Source organism: Myotis lucifugus, unplaced genomic scaffold (assembly GCF_000147115.1).
Source record: "Myotis lucifugus unplaced genomic scaffold, Myoluc2.0 scaffold_7, whole genome shotgun sequence".
Lineage (NCBI taxonomy): Eukaryota > Metazoa > Chordata > Mammalia > Chiroptera > Vespertilionidae > Myotis > Myotis lucifugus.
Genome location: NW_005871055.1, coordinates 10,221,952 through 10,246,044, shown reverse-complemented (window position 1 = coordinate 10,246,044; position 24,093 = coordinate 10,221,952). Strand labels below are relative to the sequence as shown.

Genomic DNA, 24,093 nt, shown 5'->3' with positions numbered 1-24,093 from the left:
ATGATGTGTCTTGGTGTGGGTCTTTTTGGGTTCATGACTCTCTGTGCTTGTGTGACTCTTTTCTTCCCCACATCAGGGAAGTTTTCTGACATTATTTCTTCAAATGGATTTTCTAATCCTTTTTCCTCTTCCTGTCGTTCTGCCACCCCTATTATTCATATGTTGCTTCTTTTCATCTTGTTCCAAAGCTCCCTTAGGCTTTCCATCCTGTCTTTTAATTTTTTTCTCCAATTGCAGTTCAGTTTGGGTGTGTTTTGCTTCCCTGTCTTTTAATTCGCTAATTTGGTCCTCTGCTTCTCCTAGTCTACTGTTGAAACTTTCCATAGTGTTTTTTATTGCAGCCTAATCACTCTTTATTTCTTCTTGATTCTTACATAATTTATTAATTTTTTTATCCATCCGGTTTATGAACTGTATGATCCTCCGTTTCACTTAGCTCCTTTTCTGGCAATTTCTCCTTTTCTCTCCTTTGGGGGTTTCTTTGTCTCCCCATTTTTGCTCTCACCAAATGTGTCGAGTCATGCGGGGGCTGCTCCTCGGGTGGTTGCAGCAGTTGCTCCTCAGTTGGCAGCAGCTCCTCTGGTAGGCGCTGCTCTCATGGCTGCTTCTCTTCAGATGGAGGCGGGCTGCTTGCATGGCTGCTGCTCCTCGGATGGGGGCAGGCTGCTTGCGTGGTTGCAACGCCCTGGGCTAAAGCATTGGGCTGGCCAGAGGGGAGCACTCTTTGGAACTCACAGGAGCCCATGCCTGGGGTGGCTGGAGTCTCAGTGACTGTGGGACCTCAGCTGAGGCAGCAGGTCCCTCGTGGGGGTGGCTGTAGAGTCCTGGGTGGTGTCTGAGGGCACCCTGGGTGGAGGTAAGGCTGGGCTCCCAGTCACAGCAGCTCTCCCCTTTAAGAAGGCGTGCCCTGCAGTAGAGCCGGTCGCCCAGGGACTATTTGCAATGATAGCAGATGCTGCCCGCTAGGCGAGCCCGGTCTGTCTGCCCCCAAAGGTCCTGCGGGATCTAACTGTCCCTCACTCACACATCCCCCCCACACACATACATCCACATACTCCCCTTTTGCTCCCTCACTCAGTCACGCTCTCTCCCTCACTGCCACCATCTTCCTGCCTCTGTAGTTGGGTCTGCAGTGTTATTGACCTGTTCGTGGATGGAGTTTCCTCTCTGGGTGTCTGGTTATTTGGCTCGTTCTCTACCACATTGACCAAACAGGACAAAATGTCACTCAACAAGACATGACACAAAGGGAACAAATCACAAATGCACTCACAACACTGATAACCCCAATATAAGTGACCACCAGAGAATTAGGGGAGAGGAAAGAGAGCACAAATGATATCGAAGAGGAAAAAAAAAATGGTAAGAAAAGAAAAAAAAAAGAAGAAAAAGGGAACTATACATATGGGGATAAAACACCACAGAACAAACAGATAAACCAAAAAATGCAAATACCAAACACCCAGAAAAGAGGGTGGGGGCAGAATCTGTAGAGGCTAAGCTTATATACAGAAAGTAAGGTTAAGGAATTGGATGAATATGGGGAGGACCTCAGTTCAGTATAGAGGAAGTAGAAAGAGGATGAGTGGATAAGAAGAAAGAAAAAGAGAAAGAAGAAAAACAATTGATTAAAAAATAGGATAAAATAAAAATATTAAAAATAGAATGATGAAAAATAATGCAAAAAGAAAAAATAAACAGACAAAAAAGGAAAATAAAGAAAAAAGAAGAAAAAAAATATAACAAAATAATAATAAAATGAAATAAAGATAAAAATGAAAAAGTGAAGTGTGGTTCATTTCCGCCAAGTTTTAATGCCCCATGGGGGCTGGTTTAAGATCCCACTCTTCTGTACTGTTTGCCACTTCTCAGTTTCCTGTTAGGTTGTTGAAGTTCCAAGCGGTCCACCGCTCCTCTGTTTGTGTCTATCTCCACAGCCTTGACTGCCAGCAGGCGGAACCAATCTGCCCACTTAGCCTGTCTGCCCACTGTCAATCTTAATCTCTCAAGCAGCTGTTTCTGACAGGTCTATAGTTGGGGAGGTTTCTGTGACTGAAAGGCTTCTCTTCAGCCCAGTCCCTGAGGGCTATCAGGGACTATTCATATATATATATATATATATTTTTTTTTTATCCTTTGTAACACTCAGGGTGTAGTCTGGGTGTGGCTGTATTGGTTGCCTGGAGACTGCAGGGAGGGGCTATCTCTTCAGGAGAAGATGGCTGCTTAGGTCTGGTGTCTCATGTGTGTCTCAGTGCCAGACCCCCGGCCACCTCTCCCAGCCTCTCCCCAGACTCCACAACTCCACCTGCACCTCAGCCATGGGTGAGTGTTTATATTTGAAAGGTCCTATGAACTGGGTTTAGCAAATAAAAGCAAAGACCAACAAGTTGGAAAAGAGCTGTGCCACTGCGAGTCCCTCTCCCCCAGTATAGCGTGGCTTGGGCATTTGTTCAGCCTTCCCCCTCTCGGCTCAGCCTCTCATGGCTGTGGGCTTAGATCTAGAATCCCATGCCACCAGCAGCCATGTGGACTTCCTTTCCACAGTGAGATGTTACGCCTGTCCCGAGGGACACGGCCTTGGTGCTGTGCGGCTTACTTCCGACCCTCTGGGCTTGGAGGTCCCGCACCTCTCTCCAGCCCAGATCCCTGATGTTACTGTTCTCCAGGCGTCCTCTGCCCCTCCCAGCTGTGAATTGTCTCACCAGCTGTACCTACTTTGCCAGTTCAAGGTGGATGTTATTCGATTTACTTGCTCCTTCTATCTGTTCCTGGACAAGGCTCGGGACACGTCTACCTGTCCTTCCACCATTTTGTTTTCCTCAGATACTTCTTAAACAGATCAATCAAGAAGAAGATTAGAAAGGTTCTGTTAGTCTTTGATTATCTTAGCAAATGCAATTTTGGTGTAGTAAAGGGTTGAAGAATGGAAGTTGAGAAAATGGAGACAGTGCATGTAAACAACCAGTTGAAGAAGTTTAGCTGTGAAGGGTAGGTGGGAAAAGAGAGTGGGAGCTAGAAGAGGCTATGGGGTTAAAATGGTGATTTTGCTTTATTTTTAAGCTGATAGAGAGGTGAGCATGTTTAAATGCGGGTGTGATAGGAATATTGAAAATGAAGATGAGAAAAAGCATAATCAGCACAAAATCACTGAGAAAGCTAAAGGGAATGGTCCAAACCCCAGATGAAAGAATGCTGTTTCCATTGAAGCCTAATAGGTGTGGATGCAAGCTTAATGATGGGAAGCAGAGGAAGTTCCCATCTTAGGCCTCTACTTTTCTTCTATAAAGGAAGAGGTGACGTCTACTGCTGAGAGGGGAGGAGAGATTGTGAAAATCAGAAATATGAAGAGAGGGGAGAAGATTAAAATGATCTCTTGTGGGAGAGGTAGAAAAGGCTGTTATAAGATTGCAAAGCAGTGCTGAGATCAAGTATAGATAGTGATTGTGATCATATTTCTCCAGTAGTGCTCATCCTTCCAAATGCAGGTTTGGAACAAGCAGATGGATAGAGTCATCAAATGTGGGGTTTTGCCTGGCTAGTGTCATGGGATAACAAAAGAATGAGAGAATTTAAGACATTGCTAAAAAGTGATACATTATGGGATATACATTGGATAGATAAGAAAATGGATATTTAGAAAGGATCTGATTAATAGGAGGAGGAAAGTGGAGGAGTCTCTGGAGTAAAAGTCTGGCTGAGTTAAAGAGCAATAGCAGGGGCAGTACAAAGATAAGGTTCCTCTTCATCCAGAATTTGTGTTTGACTTGAGAGGCAAACATATAGGTGGAAAAGTTCTTTGGAGATAAGTAATTAAGGAATTGGGAGGCCAGGTTCTAGGTAGGTTATCTTCTTAGACATTGAAGTCACACACTACAGCACTTCTCAAACTTGAATGTGTATGTGAATCACCTGGGGCCTAGTAAAACTACAGATTATGATTCATTGAGTTGGGGTGGAGCCTTAGATGAGCATTTCTTGCAAGCTGTCTTATGGTGGTAATGCTTCTTGTCTACAGACCACACTTTGAGTAGTGAGGACCTAGAATGAGGTCCTGAGGGACATGGGGGTGGGAGGAAGTTGTGAACTAGGTACTGGAGACATCGTGACCACAGAGGTATGCCTAGAGATCAATAAAGATAGTGATGAGGAGAGAGAGGATGAGTGAAGTGACAGAGTTGAGCCTCAAAAGAGCAAGAGTTTTAACGAGTGCATGGAAAAAGGATCTTGATGTGGTACTGGGATTTGAAAGAATCAGTCTACATCCATGGAAAGTGTTTAAGAGAAAGCAGTTTCTATTTCAGGCCTGAAAAGGAGAGCAGTTTCTTTGCAGGAGAGCCGGTTTCAACTAAAAATGACTTGTAGAAGATATTCAGTAAAGTTTGCATATTCTGGAATAGGATTTAAGAGGGAGTCAGAAGTTCAAGGGATTTTTGTGGGGATGAGTACATTTTGGACAGTAAGTGAGAGAAGTGATGAATTCACCTGTTGTCTTAGAGGTTTAGTGAGCCATCAAGGAACTTAGAATTCAGCTTTCTGTGGGGAGAAAGTGTAATAATCTAATATAAATGGCAAGGTGGCAAGTTTTTAAGTCTAGTTGTCTAATGAGCTGAAGTGCGTACTGGGTTGTTCTGCATTACTCCAGTAATGAAGACCAGATGATGAGTATAAGAAAAGGCTGTACTGTAAAATGACCTGTTTGGTGGTATGTTCCCTAAAGACCATTGAAAATGTTAAACTCCCTGTGTTTACTATTGCCTCTAAGTGACAACAGATATATAAGGCAGCTATAGGTTGGAATGAGCTAGAGCTAAAGAAAAGATAAGCATGACAATCTTGATCATATATATTTCCCTAAAACATTAAAACCGTACTTGTTCAATAAAATTGCCATAGAAAAACAGAGAAGTAAAAGTTGAAGTTGCTTTATTTTTTCCCTCCCTACGGGCAAAAATTGTACAGATTTTATAAATATTGTGAACGTTTCACATTGAATCCACCATATCTTTATCAAAGCTTAAGCATCACATCACATTATTTATTAGTTTGCATCTGTGAAAATGATCAGTTGTAATTTATTGCAATGATATTTCTTTGGAGCTTTGTTTACTGTGTACTTTGAAATTGTCTCTCATAATTTTTCCCCCTTATCTTTATTTTTAGTTTCAGAAGCCAGTAATGATTCAACAATAGATGATGTGGTTGAAAATCATGTTGCTGACCAACTTTCATCAGATATTACACCAAATGCTATGGATACTGAATTTTCAACATCATCTTCTCCAGCCAATTTACTGGAACGACCAACCAATCATACAGAGACTCTTGGTCATGATCATTTAGGAACTAATGACCTCACTGTTGGTGGATTTTTGGAAAATCATGAGGAGCCAAGAGATAAAGTACAATGCCCTGAAGAGAATATACCAGCATCTTCACTCAACAAAGGGAAGAAATTGATGCATTGCAGAAGCCACGAAAAAGTCAACACTGAACTAAAAGCACAAATAATGAAAGAGATTAGAAAGCCAGGAAGAAGTATGTATAATTAGACACAAACCTCAGCTTTTATTTTGTGTATGCTCAAAAAAAAAAAAATTAACTAAAAGCTTATATCTAATTCTAGATCAGTCTTGAACAATATATAAGCTACTAAAGGCCTGGTGCATGAATTCGTGCACCAGAGGGGTCCCTCGGCCTGGTCTGCGCCCTCTTGCAATCCGGGACCCCTCGGGGGAAGTCGGACTGCTGGTTTCAGCTTGATCCCCACAGGCCAGGCCAAGGGACCCTACCAGTGTACGAATCCGTGCACCGGGCCTCTAGTATGCATATAAGATCTTTGGTTAATCTCTTCCCGCCCTCCCCACTTCCCCCTTCCCTCTGAGATTCATCAGTCTGTTCCATGTTTCCATGCCTGTGTGTTGAGCATCTGCCCACTGGTGGTCAGTGTGCGTCATAGCTACCAGTCGGACGGTTGCTTAGGCTTTTATGTATATAGATATGTGGGATTTGATTCTTTGTTCAGCTGAAAAATATCTGCTTGCTATATCCAAAGTACTATGCTAGGTATGATAAGCAGGAGGGACTGAGAACACAGGAAGAGCACACATAAATTACATATAGTTCCTACCATGACAGAAAGCCATAGTCTTTAGTATTCTCCTAGCCAGCAACTGAAATTTTAATGTAGCAGCAAACCCAAAAAGATGTTGGGAATATTAAATGACTTCATGTCTCTAAAGTTCTTGGCATATAGTGCTACCACTGTGTTTAAGATTTAAACTATTATGGTGACCAGGATGTGTTTAGGTAAAAAAACTAAAGTTATGAAAGTTATCTATTATATCAGCGGTTCTCAACCTGTGGGTCGCGACCCCTTTGGGGGTCGAACGACCCTTTCACGGGGGTTGCCTAAGACCATCAGAAAACACATATAATTACATAATGTTTTTGTGATTAATCACTATGCTTTAATTATGTTCAATTTGTAACAATGAAATTGGGGGTCACCACAACATGAGGAATTGTATTAAAGGATCGAGGCATTAGGAAGGTTGAGAACCACTGTATTATATGAAAACAAAAGAACTTTGTGGGATAAAGTTTCAGTATCAACTGGCATTCTTTCAGAAGGTATCGACAGATCACTTGTTATGATGGTCCAGAAATGGGTAAGACTCAGTCCTTGCCATTTAGGATCTTACAGTCCTTAGCAGAGTTTTGTGTGAAAACTTGAAACTAAAATAGTCACTCTTGCTCTGTTTTATTATTTTTCCTCCTTATACCCCCAACACCCAACCCCCTTTCCCTATGGTGGCTATAGTTTACAATTTTCATTATAAGGGTGCATTTTTGTTAAGGCCACTTGCGTCTTACTTTTCAGTGGCAATACCAAAAAGCTAATACCAAAAAGCTATTTATTCACCCTTCTAAGCTTTGGAACTTTAATGAGAACTTTCACTAAAAAAGCAGTGTTTGACAAATTAAAGTCTTCAATGAACAGTGAAAATTTTATGTAGAATATTTTTGGTTTTGTCTTAGTATATCTTGTAAACTGAAATAGAAAAATATTAAATATGAGTGCAAATGAAAGCCACTTAATTTTTTTTTTTGCTTCTCTTTTAAGAATATGAAAGAATCTTCACTTTACTGAAGCATGTACAAGGCAGTTTACAAACAAGACTAATATTTTTACAAAATGTCATTAAAGAAGCATCAAGGTAAATAATCTATAGAACATTATAAGAAGTATTTTAACAATATGTATTGTGCTATGCATGTATGTCACACACACACACACACAAGCACTTCTCTCTTTTGTAATTTATTGGAAGAAGTTCACTTAAAAAACAGCCACACAAAAATTCTTTAGAACTTCAATCTTTTCTTCCTACGAAGTATAGGTACTTGCATAATTCTTTTTTCCTACTCTTGTGACTTTTGGTGTCTGTATATTTAATAGCCTCTAATTTTTCTCCTTTGTATATTTGGATTACGGTTAATATTAATCAGTGATTAGTAATAACCTCAAAAGGCAATATTTTAATGCAGCTCACTTGTATGTGGGAAAACTTGTAATTAAGGGGACCAGAGTCAGACAAGTGGGCCTTATTCTGATTGCTTCAGTAGCCCAGGATTATGTACTTTAGTAAAAGGAATGTGAATCAAGATTATAAATGATAACTCGGTAGTACAGTTAACTGGAAAGCATAGTTTTATAAGTTTAGTGAATATAAAAATTTGTTTTATTTTTCCTTTAAGACTTTTAATATTTTAAGAAAACAGAGTTTATCTTATCTGACCTTCCCAATATACCCATTTTTTAATTAGTCCCTCAGTTTCTTCCATGCTACACTCAAAGTTTGTTTTAGATTGAACAGTTCATTCTGTGTGTGTGTGTGTGTGTGTGTGTGTGTAAGAAAGAGGCTACAGCATAGGCTACTTTGAAGGTGCAAGATAAGGCGATAACTTTTCACATTATCTGTTTTGAGTATTTAATCTATTCTGCTCTTTACATAACATTCTGTCATCTTGGATGTCATCATGGATTTAGCTATATTCCTGGTGCCTGCACTTTACTTCTACCACCTTTTTGAGCAGCAATTTTCAACCAGTGTGCCTCAAGAAGTTAAAAACTTCTGCAATACCTGACTAGTCAGGGGCATTGACCTCTTTTCCCTTACATTGTCAAATTAAAAAATGACATCAGCCATCACAACAATAATCAATGTGAATGAATCAAAATTAGACCTATTTTTTGGTCAGATTGGCAAAAATGTGTTTTTTGGTGTGCTGTAGATTTACTAATTAGTTTATGTGTGCCATGAGATGAAAAGGTTGAGAATCGCTATTTTAGAGAGTTATGTAATATTATAGTGGTTACAAGTAGAGAAAAAGTGGGTATAGATTATGCAGTGTTTTGGGATATTCTAAAAAGCATCAGCAGTATTAGTGCTATGTAGACAAATGCAGTTTCAGTGAACTATATTACTGAAAAAAATTTTAAATTGCAGCTTGAACTGTAACTATTCATTATATTCTATACTAAAGATGTCTAATTATCCTTGATTTGCTAGCTTTCAAATTGTAACAGTAGAACACTGTGGCTTTTAAGTGCTACTACCCAGCTTTCATTTCATCTAACATTTTGTGAGGGATTATATTCATACTTTGTTCACATTCCTTTTAACATTCAACTTTCAAAGAACATAAGAAGCTATTGGATTCATTGCTTTGGGAGTCCTAATTTTGCTGCAGTATTAGTAATCCTGTATATATTAGGTTTTTCCTTTTTCTTTTTTATTGTGGAAGGAATCATCTCTTTCCCATTTTACTTAAGCCTGGATTGTTTGTTCTAGGAACAAATTATAATACAGTACTGATAAAAATAATTTGCTAGTCTTCCAGGAGATTTCATATATCATAAAGTTGTTGATTTTTAATTTTTATTTCTCTTTGAAAAATCTTCCCAAGGCAGTTTCTCTGTTTTAAGAAAAACATTATACTGATGTATAACTTACTCGTTAAAAAGGAATTGAGAGTGCAATTATTTTTTTTATACAGGTTTAAAAAACGAATGCTAATAGAACAACTGGAGAACTTCTTGGATGAAATTCATCGAAGAGCCAGTCAGATCAACCATATTAATAGCAATTAAAAGAAAACAGAATGTGGCCACTTATTTCACTATATCTTCTCCAAATACAAAGTAAATACAAGACTGTTGTGATTTTGCATTCATTTTTTGACATGCATTGTTGGCTATTTGAAATACTAAGAGCAAGTCTACAGAACCTTTCTCATCATTTTACAGTGACCTTTTCATTTTGGTTTATTTTTGTAATGTGAAAAGTATCACTCTAAAAAACATTTTTATTTAACAAACTAAAAATATTCCTTCAAATCTCTTGCTTGTCATTGACTCTTGCGTGTCAATTTCCCTCAGGTTCTATTTTCTTAAACCAACCTTTAAAATTGTCACCTCTGTTAAGGTTGAACTTTGCCAAAAAAATAAAAAAGAAGTTACTTTGTAATTTTTGGGGAAAAAAGCACATACATTAAAACTAGGTAATGTTTTGTATATACAGTTATTTTGGATATATTATTGTAAGTTGTACAAATGTATTTTGAAGAATATTTAAGAAAAGCACTTTTGTTATTCCATCAATAAATGCTCTATTTTACTCTTGTGTGGTTTAGGAAATAATCACATTTAAAGAAATCATTTAAAACTATCTTAAGATAATGGAATTTTAAAAGCTTTGCTTTATAGCATTGAAAAAATACACCACTTGAAGTTCATATTTGTTAAACCTAACTGTAATTACTTGGTACATAATCTGCATTGTCTTTTTTCTATATGTTCTTATCTTTTGTTGGTCATGCCAAAGTACTCCCATTTCTGCCCAGAGAATGGAATCAACAATATCTGTAGCAGATAGGCAGGTACTTTAAAAGCTGTTTAAAAAGCAGACACCTTTGGACATTATTGGTTTCCTTATTTCCCTTCAACCGCTTTTCCTTTCTTACTAGGATTGTAGAAGGCTCAGAGTTGAAACTGTTAGGGAGTTGTAAGTTTGGGGAACATCACATACTCTGAAATAGCTTCCTGTTAGCAGCTTGATGCCATGCTTACAAAAGTCCCATAAATTGGGAGTTCAAGGGGGATCTCTTTGTTCTCTGCTATTCTCACACATAAACTCTCCATTTTATTTGAAGCTAAATGAAAAGGAAACACATTAGGATGACTTGGCTCATTTTGCATTACCCCCGTTTACCTGGGACAAGGAAAAACAAACACTATTCATTGTCCACCTTCAGTAAAGTGGGCCTCATGTCCTTACTGAGGACACGACCCTATGACCTGACTCACCATTCATATATCACTGCTGTCCTTGTAGTGCTTTGGGGTAGCCAGTAGAAAAAGAAAAATGCATTTAGATTAAGTGGGTGAAATAAATTTATAAAATTATAGTAAAATTGAAGTATTTTTAGGTTCATAACATTTGAAAATTACATACCCTTATCTTTTTACACTTTAGTAGAACAGTTTTTACATTTCAAGGGTATAGGGTAATGAAATTGTAACTTTTTATGAAGAAAAGCATAGATGAAAGTGGAGAACATGTTTGAGATCTGTTAATTTTTTTAGTCTAGGGGATTTGAAACTCCCAATACTGAAGATAAACCCTGTCAAGAAAAAGAAGCATGTATAATGTTATATAGTATTTTCATATGCAATTCTTTAAACCTTTTTTACCTCTACTAACTTTCTTTAAAGCAGGATGTCATTTAATAGATGGAATTGTTAAGGTAATTATCTACAGTCACATTGCTAAATTCAGCAAGAGTTACACAAAATCCAGAATATATTGTCTGGTCTTAAATTATATATAAATGCTTATATTCCGAGATTAATGGAAGGGATTACATACAAGTCATTCAGATAAAAATTCATGCTTAAGAATATTTAGGAAAGAGATTCAGTCTATTCCAATATTTAGTGTCCTTATAAAAAAAAATTCTAATTTTCATTTCAAAAGTTGCTTATGAGCTAATCCTTTAGACTCTTGACCTTTAATCCATTGTTGGGGGATGAACCCTAGAAAGAGTTGTAAAGAAGCAGTTTATTCAATCTCTTTTTGTCAATCTCTGCCACAATACTCTACACGCTCATCCTAAAACCTAGTCACAAGGTTTGAAACCCATTGAAATTCAAGCTTAATATCTCACCTCTTTCAGGTTTTCTGCATTTTAAGAAACTTAGCTTATATTTCAATTAGTGAAATACTGTAGAATTCTTATAAGCAAAGGGGAAGTGGACTATATTTGAGTGAAATATGTCTTTTAGGCCTTGCAGCTCACTGGATGACTAGGCTGGACAAATTATATTTTTCAACAGTTAAATCTTGAGATAAAGAGTTTTTCTTAATGATCTCATGTGTCCCATTTGTCAATTGATGAGTCATTATTTGCCCTTATTAGTAAGATTGATCAGTTTGGTATACTGAAGGCTGAGACTCATTTTTATCTCTTCAATACCCCTGTCACCAGAAGAGTGTCCATCCACTTGTGTGATGTGGGTAAGTATCTCTGAGAAAGAGAAGTAAATTAATTCACAGGGACTATAGATGTGCAGCAGATTATATCATTGGTTTTGGATTAGCCTTATGTTTTCATTCTCTGTTTACTAAGGCAATTCTACAAACTATCATCGAAATGGTAGTGTGTCCTTTACTACTTCAAAGATTTTACAGTCATTTTTAAAATACATTTTATTGATTTTTTACAGAGAGGAGGGGAGAGGGATAGAGAGTTAGAAACATCGATCAGCTGCCTCCTGCACACCCCCTACTGGGGATGTGCCCGCAACCAAGGTACATGCCCTTGACCAGAATCGAACCTGGGACCCTTGAGTCCGCAGGCCGATGCTCTATCCACTGAGCCAAACCGCTTAGGGCGATTTTACAGTCATTTTTATGCAGTTAAATTCCAAGAAAAAAAATTATTCTCGTAACTGTCATCAACTTTTATTGGCTATCAGCTTTTGACAATGACCTTTCTGTGCCAATTCAGTCTCCTGTCTGTCTTAAGGGAGTAGAAACTGTCATCTTTCATTTTTGACATGTATCTTTTCTAAGAGAGGGCTCTCTGTTGCCTGTTCTGAGTGATATGTGTCATTTTCATCTAATATGTATGGGGTTGGGACATATCTGTTGATGGACCTTTTCTCCCCAAATAATCCCAAAATGATCATTTTCATCCTTTTTGTCACAAAAGTGTTCCTTTGATTTCTAGCACAACTTGCAGCAGTATGCAAATGATTCTCAGATAAAATGATGTTGACAATATTTCCTTAACAATTTGTGTAAAGCCTATGCCTAATTTTCATGATTCTAACTTTTGACTTTTTTCTCTCCATAAATAAAAATAATGCCTGATGTTTAGTTAAAGTAGATCCATTTTTGCTTGATTTTATTAGTCTTGTTCCATACTATTTCTTTTGAACACATTTAGACTTGCCAACAACTCTTTACTGAGAATCTCTTCCTTCCTAGGCTGATAAATAATTGCCATAGGAGGAGGGGGAACATTAAGAGGAATAATTTGAATACTTTGTTCAGTGTTGTTGACACTTAAGGACTTCTGGGCTTGTTCTTATGTGCTAATTATTTGCCTGTACTATACCATTTTTTTGAATTAAGATGAGATATAGGGGGATTAAAATTACAAGGGCAAACATTTGATTTTTTTTTTCAGCAAACTTGAGAAAGAACAACAGAAAGACTAGAAATCTGAGTGCATGCATTTACTAGACCATTAGGGTTGCTGAGAGAGGACTTCTTGGATACTCTAGTGGTCTGAAGGAACTGTCTTTTATCCTGCAATGACAATGAACTGGGCAACAATTTCAAGGAAAAAGGCAGGATTTATCATTTATTTTACTTTTGTGATTTTTCTAAGTCTCCCCAGAAGTAGAAACTTGAATTTTAAAAATGTACATCAACTATAAATGAGCTTGAGAGAGAATGGTGAAAACCCACAGAGAATATTAGTTTCCCTTTAGTTATGAAATGTTCTCCTTCCTTGGGATATGAAGCACCATGGAAACTAGCTAGAGGGAATGCTTGTTAGGCTACTGTGGATAAATGAGCCCTTGTTGCTAGAGAGAGGCTGATAAGTAATTTATCTGAAGTCTAACAAAAACTGTAATGCCAGTGTTGTGCTCAGGGAAAAGATGTATGGCCGATTTGCTTTAAAAATAGGGATCTGAGACCTTTTTAGTAACAATAGCACTGCAGGAAAGATAATAGAAGAACCCCATTAAAAGTGATATCTGTAATACTTTCAATAATAAAGATAAAAACAGAAGAACCCCATTGCATTTTTCTATTCATTTGAAGAAAGTTACTATTAAAGTTGGATATGAAGTCCCTTGATTTTGAAGAAGTAAAAGCATCCTAATTTTTCATTTTGATTAGGATGGGGTGAAATTGGGGAAATTAAAGAGAAAAGATACCTATCTTTTCAGATTGACTATTCCTTTTATGGGGATGATGGTACAAATCTTTTTCAAAATGGGTATCTCTTCCATTATTTTTCAAAAATTGTTCTCTGTTAACATGTTTTTTAAATGCTGTACCACATCTGCACTTGGGGTTTTCAGTAGGAAACTTTAGAAGTGTGAAGATTGAACTGGCTAAATCTAGATATAGACAGCAGTGGGGCTATGTGGACAGCTCAGTTCCCCTTATGAACACACCTGTGGCTGCAGATGCCTTGGTGCCTTCCTCTCAAACCTCAATCTTGGCTTTGTGGATCACTTCAAAAACAAAAGCCATCTTGGCCTAACCATAGGAGATAAAGATGTGAATTGCTTATTGTATTTATGCATTTGTTTTAGAGATTTGAGTACATTTTCCAAGAGTGCACTGTACTTACCAGTTACAGTCTTACGTTGCTTACTGTATAGCTAGGGAGAGCTTGTCAGAAAATTCTTAAGGTGCAGTATTTTATGAAACTTTCAAAACATCAAAGTTAATAAATCATAAAAACCCCAAATTAATATTCAGGGTTGTGCCCCATTTTTTCAATAGTTATTTTTAAAAATAGTTTCTAGTTAATATTTACATCTCTGTCAGCCAATATTTCTAAAACTTTGGTGGTATAAGAATTACCAGAATATGTGTTGAAGTGCAGATTCTGGAGTCCAGAAATCTGCATTTTTGTCAAGCTTCTGAGATGATTTCCCTTGGATGACTTCTTGGATGGACTGCACTTTAAGAGGCACTTTTAGATGACAGTGGCAGATTTTACTATAGGCTTTAAAAGGCATAATTCAGTGAATTGAAAATGTGTCTAATGCTGTAGGAGTCCATTCTGTATACTGAGCTATATCAGCTATGCAATTAACTTGCCTCATGGGTTGGAATCTGCAAATAAAATGAGAGGTTAAAACTACCATAGTTGTGTGCTAACAGTTTCAAAGATAAGCCTGGCGAATAGGAATATGATACGTTAGGGGAATTAATGGATTTTTGTAATTTAACCATTAATCATTTAAAAACTCCACAATGAAATATTTGATGACACAATAAGGAATGAAAGTTAAGAATCTTTAGAACTAGAGAACACTAGAAATTATTCAGTCCAACCCTTTAATTTTAGGTGAGCTGTTGGCATCTGAGGTTACAGTCTTGATAAGTAGAGTTGGGCATATGCAGGTTTTCTGACTGCAGTGCCCATTTCCACCCACCCCTTCACACAAACACGATCATCTTTCAAAAAGTATCTAGTCAACTCTAGCATGCTAATGGAAAGGCATCTGTGGTAAGAGTCTTGATCATTAACATGTATATTTTGAGGCAGTTTCTTTGTTTCATTTAAGACTAATACTTGGAAGTGTTTTGCATTTTTATGCACATACCAGGAAATGGCAAATGACCGTCATGAGAGAATAGAACCAGCCCATAGTATAGTCTCTCCAGCATTTCATCAATCTCATAAATTAAGTACACAGAGGAAATTGTGAGTTGGCTGAGTTCTCTGTAAGGAACATTTATTTCCCAACATCACTGAAGGGGACCTGACAGGGCCAGAGAAAGGGAGAAAGCAATGGGAACATTCACCTGGCATCTCTTGTCCTAAAGCCAGTGACGAATCTGATTTAAGCAATTGGTCTTTTTCTGTAGAATCTTTTAGAAAAGAAATTTTCTATAATAATTGTGGATAAAAAATGGTTCTTTGTTGGTCATGAGAAGGTTTTACTAATCTGGCTTTATTGCTATCTAGTATGGTATCTGAACATTTTAAATAAATGTTAATGAAATGAACAGAGGTTTACTATGAAACCCTATGTCAGCTAAAATATCATAAGTGTGTTTGTATTAGAGTCCAGGCACCTTGGCACAATGTGAGAAATGGGACCAATTGGTACAAATGAGTCTTTGGTTAGATGGGCTTACTAGTAGCTATTGCAGTTTATTGAGACTGCAACTGAAGAGTTTCATTTTCATAGTTTTTCTCCATCATATGACAAGAATGGTTCAATAATTGACATTTCCATGTTTGCACAGCCATAAGCCAAGACTTCTAGCCCATCAGGCCCCAGCATTGGCGCCTCTCAAATTTTATCTCTGATAAGAGTTAACATTTCAGAAGAACAACATTTATGATCAAAACAAGAAATCAGGTGTTATCTGTGGATTTGTGTTTTTCTTCTTGCGTGATCTTGTATTATAGATACCTGTATGCTTACTTTTGTTAAGTAACTACTGAAATGTTATGCAACTAATGAAACCAACTTAAAGGAGGCCAAGTACAAAAGGCTCCTGTCATTGGGCTCGTCCTCTCCTGCAGTGTTAGCAGCTACTTAGTGCCATTGAGGTTGTACAACTTGTTTTCCCAAAATTTGTTCCCAAGATTGTTTATAGGTGCTACTCTAGAAAAGGGTTCCCTGGTTTATTAAAATGGGAAATGCAGGAAATGAGTAGTGTTGTGCTTTTGTTTTTAGTAGTGGACTTCTTAGAGCTGCTAATTTGCTAATGTTCATAGTCCTACAGGAGGACTATAATATGTAGTATTTAATCATGGAACCTAACCTTTCTAATAATAGGGTAAATTTATACAAAACAATCTAACCTTGTTAATATATTTTCTTTCACATTAGTATATTTTTCTAGTACCCTTAGAAGATAGTACATTTCAATATCCAAAGCAAAGGGGTAAGTTTTTCCTTACTCTCCCTCCTGGCATAATCTCCACTCTTCTTCCATAACAGCTTCTTACATGTTTACATGTTAACCTTACTTTTTAGATTGTTAGCTCTTAGGATGCAAAAGCTGTCTTAGTCATTTTAAATATTTTGTACTTTGCTAAACTAGTGTAATAATGCTTGTGTGTAGTAAATGTTGGATTAATGAATATTAGACACTTCTCATTGTCCATTTGTTTCATTTCCATAAAAATAGCTGCCTTCATGTTCTTTAATTTGATTTCTCTTACAAGGAAATGCTGGCGGTGTCTGTAGAATCATAGGGGCATAGGACAGAATGAGTCTTAGGTAAGTCTCATTCAAATGATTGCTTCAATGGCCCTTCCCCTTTGTTAGTGGAGACCACCATTCTTTGTGTGTTATTGGTCATACTCTCAAAAGGTTTAAGAGTCTTTATAACATGACATTGTATAAACACAAGATTGCAAAATATAAATCAATGTCTCTACATTTGATCCTCAGCTTCTCATAAAACAGGATAAGTAGCCCTAACCAGTTTGGCACAGTGGATAGAGCGTCGGCCTGCAGACTGAAAGGTCCCAGGTTCGATTCTGGTCAAGGGCATGTACCTTGGTTGCGGGCACATCCCCAGTAGGAGGTATGCAGGAGGCAGCTGATCGATGTTTCTCTCTCATCGATGTTTCTAACTCTCTATCCCTCTCCCTTCCTCTCTGTAAAAAATCAATAAAATATGTTTTTAAAAAAACAGGATAAGTATATCATTTGTAGTGTCTTTTGTCTTTAAATTATTATTACTATTGGCAAATTTAGTGGCTTTTTAGAAAGTTATTGCCAGATTTGCTTCTAGTTTATTTTTCTCATCTTTTTAATTGTAAAAAATTATAAAAGATGGAGAGTGTGTCACGTAGCACCCAGCCCAGGATATTTAGAGTGCTAAAAAGGAGCTGAATCTAGGCTGTGGTTAGTTGCTTTCTCCTTCTTCTCTAGTCCACTCCTCATGCCTTTTTTTTCTCTCCTCTCCCCAGCTTTATTGAGATTATAATTGACATATAACTTTGTGTAAGTTTAATGTGTACAATATAATGATTTTATATATGTATATATTGTGAAATGATTACCACAATAAGATTAGTTAACACATTCATCAAGTCACATAATGACAGTTTTCTTGTGTATTAAGTTTTAAGATCTACTCTCTCAGCAACTTCCAATATACAATCTATAGTCACCATGCTATACATTACATCTCTAGAACTTATAACTGGAAGTTTATATCCTTTGACCACCTTTACCCTTGCCCCAAACCCTTCCCCTGCCCCTGAAAAATACCAATCTACTTTCTGTTTCTATGAGTTTGGTTTTATTTTTTTTAGATTCCACATCTACTTGATATACAGTACTTGTATTTTTCTTTCTGACTTATTTTACTCAGCATAATGCCCTTAAAGTTTTCCCAAGTTGTTGTAAATGGCAGGGTTTTCTTCTTTTTTTATGGCTGAATAATATTCCATTGTGTAAATATACAACCCCTTCTCTATCCATTTATCTGTCAATGGACACTTAGGTTTTTTCTATGTCTTGGCTATAATAAATAATGCTGCTGTGAAGATAGAGGTACAGATATCTCTTTGAGATAGTGATTTCATTTCATTTGGATAAATACCCAGTAGAATTGCTGATCATATGGTAGTTCTATTTTTAATTTTTTGAGGAACCTCCACAGTTTTGCTTAGTGGTTGTACTGATTTACATTCCCATCAACTGTGTACAAGTGTTCCCTTTTCTCCACATCCTTGCCAACATTTGTTATCGCTTATCTTTTTGATAATAGACATCCTAACCAGTGTGAGGTGATGTCTCATTGTGGTTTTGATTTGTATTTCACTGATGATTAGTTGATTACCTTTTCATATACCTTTGGCCATTTGAATATCTTCTTTGGAAAAATGTCTCTTCAGATCCTTTGCTCATTTTTAATTGGATGATTATTATTATTTGTATAATTTCCTTATATATATTGGATATTAGTCCCTTAACAGATATGGGGTTTGCAAATGTTTACTTCCATTCTATAGATTGCCTTCATTTTATCAATTGTTTCTTTTGCTGTGAAGAAGCTTTTAGTTTGATATAGTCCCATTTGTTTACTTTTGCATTTGTTGCTTATACTTTTGGTATCATATCCAAAAAATCATTCCCAAGACCAATTTCAAGGAACTTTTTTCTGATGTTTTCTTCTAGAAGTTTTATGGTTTCAGACTTTTAAGTCTTTAATCCATTTTGAGTTAATTTTTGTGAGTGGTGTAAGAGAGGGGTCCAGTTTTATTTTTTCATATGTGAATATCTAGTCTTCCCAACACCATTGATTTAAGAGACTGTTTTTCCCCATTGAGTATTCTTGGCCCCCTTGTCAAATATTCATTGACTGTATGTGCATGGGTTTATTTCTTGGGTCTTGGTTCTATCCCATTCATCTATGTGTCTGTTTTTATGCCAGTATTATACTGTTTTGATACCATGGCTTTGTAATATAGTCTGAAATGAGGACATGTGATAACTCTAGCTTTGTCCTTTTTTGGGATTTCTTTGGCTATTCAGGATCTTTTGCGATACCATATCCTCTGCCTAGATAACTTCAAATGACTTATCTTCTACTTTATTGAGTCTTTCCTCTGCTTGGTTAACTCTGCTGTTTAAGCTCTCTTTTGAATTCTTCAGTGTAGTCGAATTCTTCAGCTTTAGAGGTTTTTTTTAATGGTTTCTATGTCTTTTGTTGACTTCTTATTTTGTTTATGCATTATTTTTTTAATCTTGTATCGGGGTTTTTTATGTTTTTGTGTTCTTGCTTACTAAACTACTTTAAGAGGCTTATTCTGAATTCTTTGTTTAGTTCATAGTTCTCTGTTTAGGATAGTTATTGGAGCTTTATTCATTTCTTTTGGTGGTGTCATGTTTTCCAGATTCTTCATGATTCTTGATTCCTTACATTGTGTGTGTGCATTTAAGTAAGAAGTTTCCTCTTCCAGATTTTGCAGGTTTGCTTTTGACCTTCACCAGTCTGCTGGTAGCATTCTTGGGCAGGCTTGCTATTGTTGTCTCTATTAAGGCAAGGCCACTGCATATGCTCTGAGGTTGTGGGGGTACTGCTGGCTGGGTTATATAGTTGGATGAGACAGCTGGCTGGGCTCCTGGTTTGGGCAGGACTTCTGGTTATGTCCCATGGTTAGGTTGGGCCACTTGCCCTGCAATGACCTCTGGTTGGGTGAGGTTGCAGTCTTTTCCCTGGCAGGGTGGTGCCACTTATTGGATGCCATGATTGGGCTACTATGGATTGGGCTTCACAATTGCTCCTGTTAAAGTGGGGTCTCATGGCTGTGCTTCCCAAATGGAGGGTGCTGCAGGCTGGGCTCAATGTTTGGGTGGGGTTATAGACTGTGCCCTAAAGTTGGGTGGAACTGCAGGCTGGGCTCCATTGCTGAGTGGGGTTGCAGGGTGGGCTCTGTGGCTGAATGCTGCTGTAAGCTGGCCCTGTGGCTTCTCAGGATTATTGTTCAGGCTTCTTGGTTAAATGGGGCCGAGGCTATGCTCAACAGTTGGGCAGGGCTGCTGACTTTGCTCTCTGCCCAAGTGGGACTGTAGGATGGGCTTCTTGGCTATCTGGGTTCTCTGGCCAGGCTTCCTGGCTGGGTAGGACTTGAGGCTATACTCGGTAGTTTGTTGTGGCTGTGAATTTGCTTCCCTGCCTCAGAAGGGTAGTTGTGTGACTCATTGACTGGGGAACCTAATCAGGCAGAACTGCCAACCAAGCTCTCTGGCCAGACAGGGCCACTGGCTCTACTCTGTAGATCAGCATTGCTGCTGGCTGGAGTCTTTGCTGAGGTGCCCTGCAAGCAGGATCATGGCCTGCCAATGTTTGAGGGCTGCTTGCTATAAGACTTGCCGCACCCCCTTCTCCATCTCTATCTGATCCCCAGTGGTCCCTGAGAGGCAAGACGTAAATGGGCTTCTCAGAAAGCATCCTGCCAACTTTGAGTGAGCTGGATGTTCACCTTGGCTCTCTTTTCCCACTGGAGAAACTGTAGGCCCCGGGGGAGGGGGAGGAGGAGGGCACCATGGGTACAGTATTGTGTCAGTCTGGAGGAGGGCTGATGCAGTCAGAATGTAGCCATTTCTCTTATCTTCTAATGTATTCCCCAGTCTCCATGTTTCAGAGGGGTGCTTCAACCTCACCCCCCGGGGTGCTGGGATTTTCACAATGGTGACGTGTCTATCAATAGTTGCTCATTGATTTTCTTGGGATGGGAAATGAAATTCAAAAAGACCTATGTCATCATCCTGATGACATACTGCAGTTCTGAGCAGTCATCAGGTGTGACATCAGTTAACTTCAGTGTGCAGTCAAACAGCTATGAGTGGTTTGCTCATTTGCCACAGTAACAGGGAGCTTGTACTTCTTATTGAGCAGAGATTGGAAACTACTCCCTTATAAAAGTCAAGAATAAAATAGTTCTTTTTACAGTTTCAAGTTTGTACACAAGGAATATTACTTGCCATAGGAAGCATGGGTTTGTATCAAGCCTGCTGATCCTATGGATGTAGAATTGCTCAAGAAATGTATCTCTAGCTGGTACTTTAGTGTAAAAAAAAAACTGGAATTACTCTAAAAGCTTCATGACATGCAGTGTCAAGGATGTTTGGGGAGAAAAATTACATTCTGGTTTCAATTGGGCCTTGAAATGATATTGAGCAAGTTGTTCAGGCAGCAAAAAAGGATTTAATGACATGAAGGAAGAGATGAGAACTTGAGTAAAATGATTCTGGGCTTTGGAACTAAATGGAAAGAAAAGGACAAATTCCCCTGTAGCTGTTAAGCTTCCATCAATAGTACAAAACTGCATAGGAACCTCTTGCTAATTATAGAAGGGGAGGCCAGTATTTTCTGATCATTTACTCTTTGGCAAGCTCTCTACTGTTGTTTTTCTATATGTTGTAGAAAAATATGTTCTATATTTCATTTCCACAAGTCAGAGGTGAGGTGGGAGGTGGCTACCCCATTTTAGGAATGATGGAACTATTTGTTAGATTCAATGGCCATGTCTCCAGAATTAGGTCAATAGCCTACTAGGGCACAGAAGTGACTAGTCTCTTGATTATGGTTAAAGATGGGCCATTGAAAAACAATACTTAATACTTTAGTTGCCAAATTTCATTATCTACAAAGTACCAGATATTAAGTACGTATTTTAGCCATTGCAAGCCATATGGTGTATGCTGCAACTGCTTAATTCTGCCCTTGTAGCAGGAAAGCGGATATATACACTGAGTGGCCAGATTATTATGACCACCTGACTTTTGTAGGCAAATTAGCTATAATTTTGCGCTGAAGTTGCTAGAGGGCCAGACCAATATAAATAGGGAAGCAGGTTGTTTACCACGACAGTAGAAGTGATTTTTTTCTGAAGATATGGGTAAATAATGCGATTTAACAGCCTTTGAACTTGGGTTATATTTGAACGTGAGTGGCCAGATTATTATGACCACCCCATCAGTACTTCGTTGGGCCACCTTTTGCCTTCAATACTGCAACAATTCTTCTTGGCATTGACTCCACGAGATGTTGAAAGGTGATGCGAGGAATCTGACACCATGCCTGATGAATAGCACTGTCCAGTTCTGTGAGATTTGATGGTTGTAGAACCAGCTGCTTGATGGCTCTTTTAACTTTGTCTCACAAATGCTCAATTAGATTGAGATCTGGTGATTGTGGGGGCCACCTAAGCAAGGTAAATCTCCCTCATGTTCTTGAAACCACTCCTGCACACGTTCAAATATATCCCACGTTCAAAGGCTGTTAAATCACGTTGTTTACCCATATCTTCAGAAAAAAATCACTTCTACTGTTGTAGTAAACAACCTGCTTCCCTATTTATAATGGTCTGGCCCTCTAGCAACTTCAGCACAAAATTATAGCTAATTTGCCTACAAACATCAGGTGGTCATAATAATCTGGCCACTCAGAGTGTGTGTGTGTGTGTGTGTGTGTGTGTGTATAACTTGTAAATAAATGGGAATGGGAGTGGCTGTGTTTCCGTAAAACTTTATTTATAAAAACAGGTGTTGGGCCCTGACCGGTTTGGCTCAGTGGATAGAGCGTCGGCCTGCGGACCGAAGCATCCTGGGTTCGATTCCAGTCAGGGGCATGTACCTTGGTTACGGGCACATCCCAGTAGGAGGTGTGCAGGAGGCAGCTGATCGATGTTTCTCTCTCATCGATGTTTCTAACTATTCCTCTCCCTTCCTCTCTGTGAAAAATCAATAAAATATATTTAAAAAACAACAACAACAACAACAAAAAACAGGTGTTGGGCCATCATTTGGTGACCCCTACTTTAGAGGAACAAAACTTTATGAGAGATTTTAAGGCTGGTGTTGTATCATAAATCAGCGAGATAGATACGAGACACCTTAATGAGCCAATTAATTAGGAGTCTTTATTCACGCTGGCCCAGGGGGAGGTGTTTTCCAAATCTCTGAGCCCTGACATAGAGGAAGTTCCCCATATTTATACCTTTTGCACTTCTTTGTCTGCAGATTTCACAAAGAGCTCTGTGTAGGTTATTGTTACAGACAGTTTGTAACCTTGAATATATAATGAACCAATACTTGGCATAAGAATATGGGAATTATTATCAGTATCAGTATTAGCCTGTTATATCAGATGACTAGCTTGCAAGGTCAGACAGCTAAGTTTTTATCTTTTTCTATTACTCAAACTAAAACAGTTATTTTACAGAATAAGGGACTATCTAAAAAATAACAGAGTTGACCTATAGAATAAGAGACTGTCTAAGAATAACAGAGTAGTTCAAACAGCAGTTTCAAACAGCAGTTTTCCAAAGGAGGAATTACTATGCTTCAGTGTGTTTTATCAGCAGGAACCATGACTACAAACTTCACTCTTGGCACATGGTAACTGCTCAATAATTATTTAACAAGCCAGATCCATGAGCCTCTATTTCTGCTGATTTAAAAATAGACTTTAACTGCATTATAATAAAAAGGTTAAGTATCTTTAAAGGTTCTTTTTAAACTAGGTTGGTTATTCGTAGATCTTGTCAGAGGAGCTTAAAGGCTTTGGAAGTCTTTATCAATAGGTGAGCTGCATGATGTTAGTTAAGCTCAGTCTTGTTTAAGGACACAGAATTGATAGAATTTTAAGATGTGCTTCCAGGACATAAAGGCAGAGAGATGTTTAAGAACTATTAAGGGAGCTATCCAAGATGACAGCAGATAGGACAACAGTGAGTGAGTGAGAGAGTGAAAGGGGAGTGCGTGGATGTGTGGGGTGTGTGTGTATGTGTGAGTGAGGGACAGTTATTCCACAGGACTGTTGGGGGCTGGTGGACCAGGCTCCCCTAGCTGGGCAGCCTCTACTACCACTGAAATCTCTCCCGGGGTGGCCGGCTCTGCCGCATAGATCGGGTCATCTGGAGGGGGAGAGCAGCTGTGGCTGGGAGCCCAGCCTCACCTCCACCCAGGGAGACCTCTGACACCATCTGGGACCCTATAGCCACACTGGCCAGGGACCAGCTGCCTCAGCTGCGAACCCACGAACACCAAGAATCCATCCTTCCCAGCCACAGGCTCCCAAAAAGTTTGTCCAGGGGGAGACAAAATGGTAGCCGAATAGGCAGATGGGTCCGGTGCCTTCTCACGGAGCAGATAGAAGAAACAGCTGAATTGAATAACATCCACCCAGAATTCATGAATTAAACTCAGCTGGAGAGGCAGTCCATGGACAGAAAGGTCACAGATAGCCAGGAAACTGGTGGAATCGGGGATCTGGGCTAGAGGGAGAA

At 38.4% G+C, this 24,093-nt stretch overlaps 1 protein-coding gene across 11 annotated transcripts in view; it reads left to right on the top strand.

The window, feature by feature from the left end:
• Positions 1-13,374, top strand: part of INTS6 (integrator complex subunit 6) — a 111,477-nt gene extending 98,103 nt beyond the window's left edge. For all 11 annotated transcript variants that reach the window (XM_006083562.3, XM_023748777.1, XM_014449319.2 and 8 more), the window contains 3 exons: positions 5,164-5,538; positions 7,127-7,220; positions 9,064-13,374. In XM_006083562.3, the coding sequence (XP_006083624.2) occupies positions 5,164-5,538; positions 7,127-7,220; positions 9,064-9,157 (563 nt within the window). In that variant the 3' untranslated portion in view covers positions 9,158-13,374. The remainder of the gene's footprint in view (positions 1-5,163; positions 5,539-7,126; positions 7,221-9,063) is intronic.
• The last annotated feature ends 10,719 nt before the right edge of the window (positions 13,375-24,093 follow it).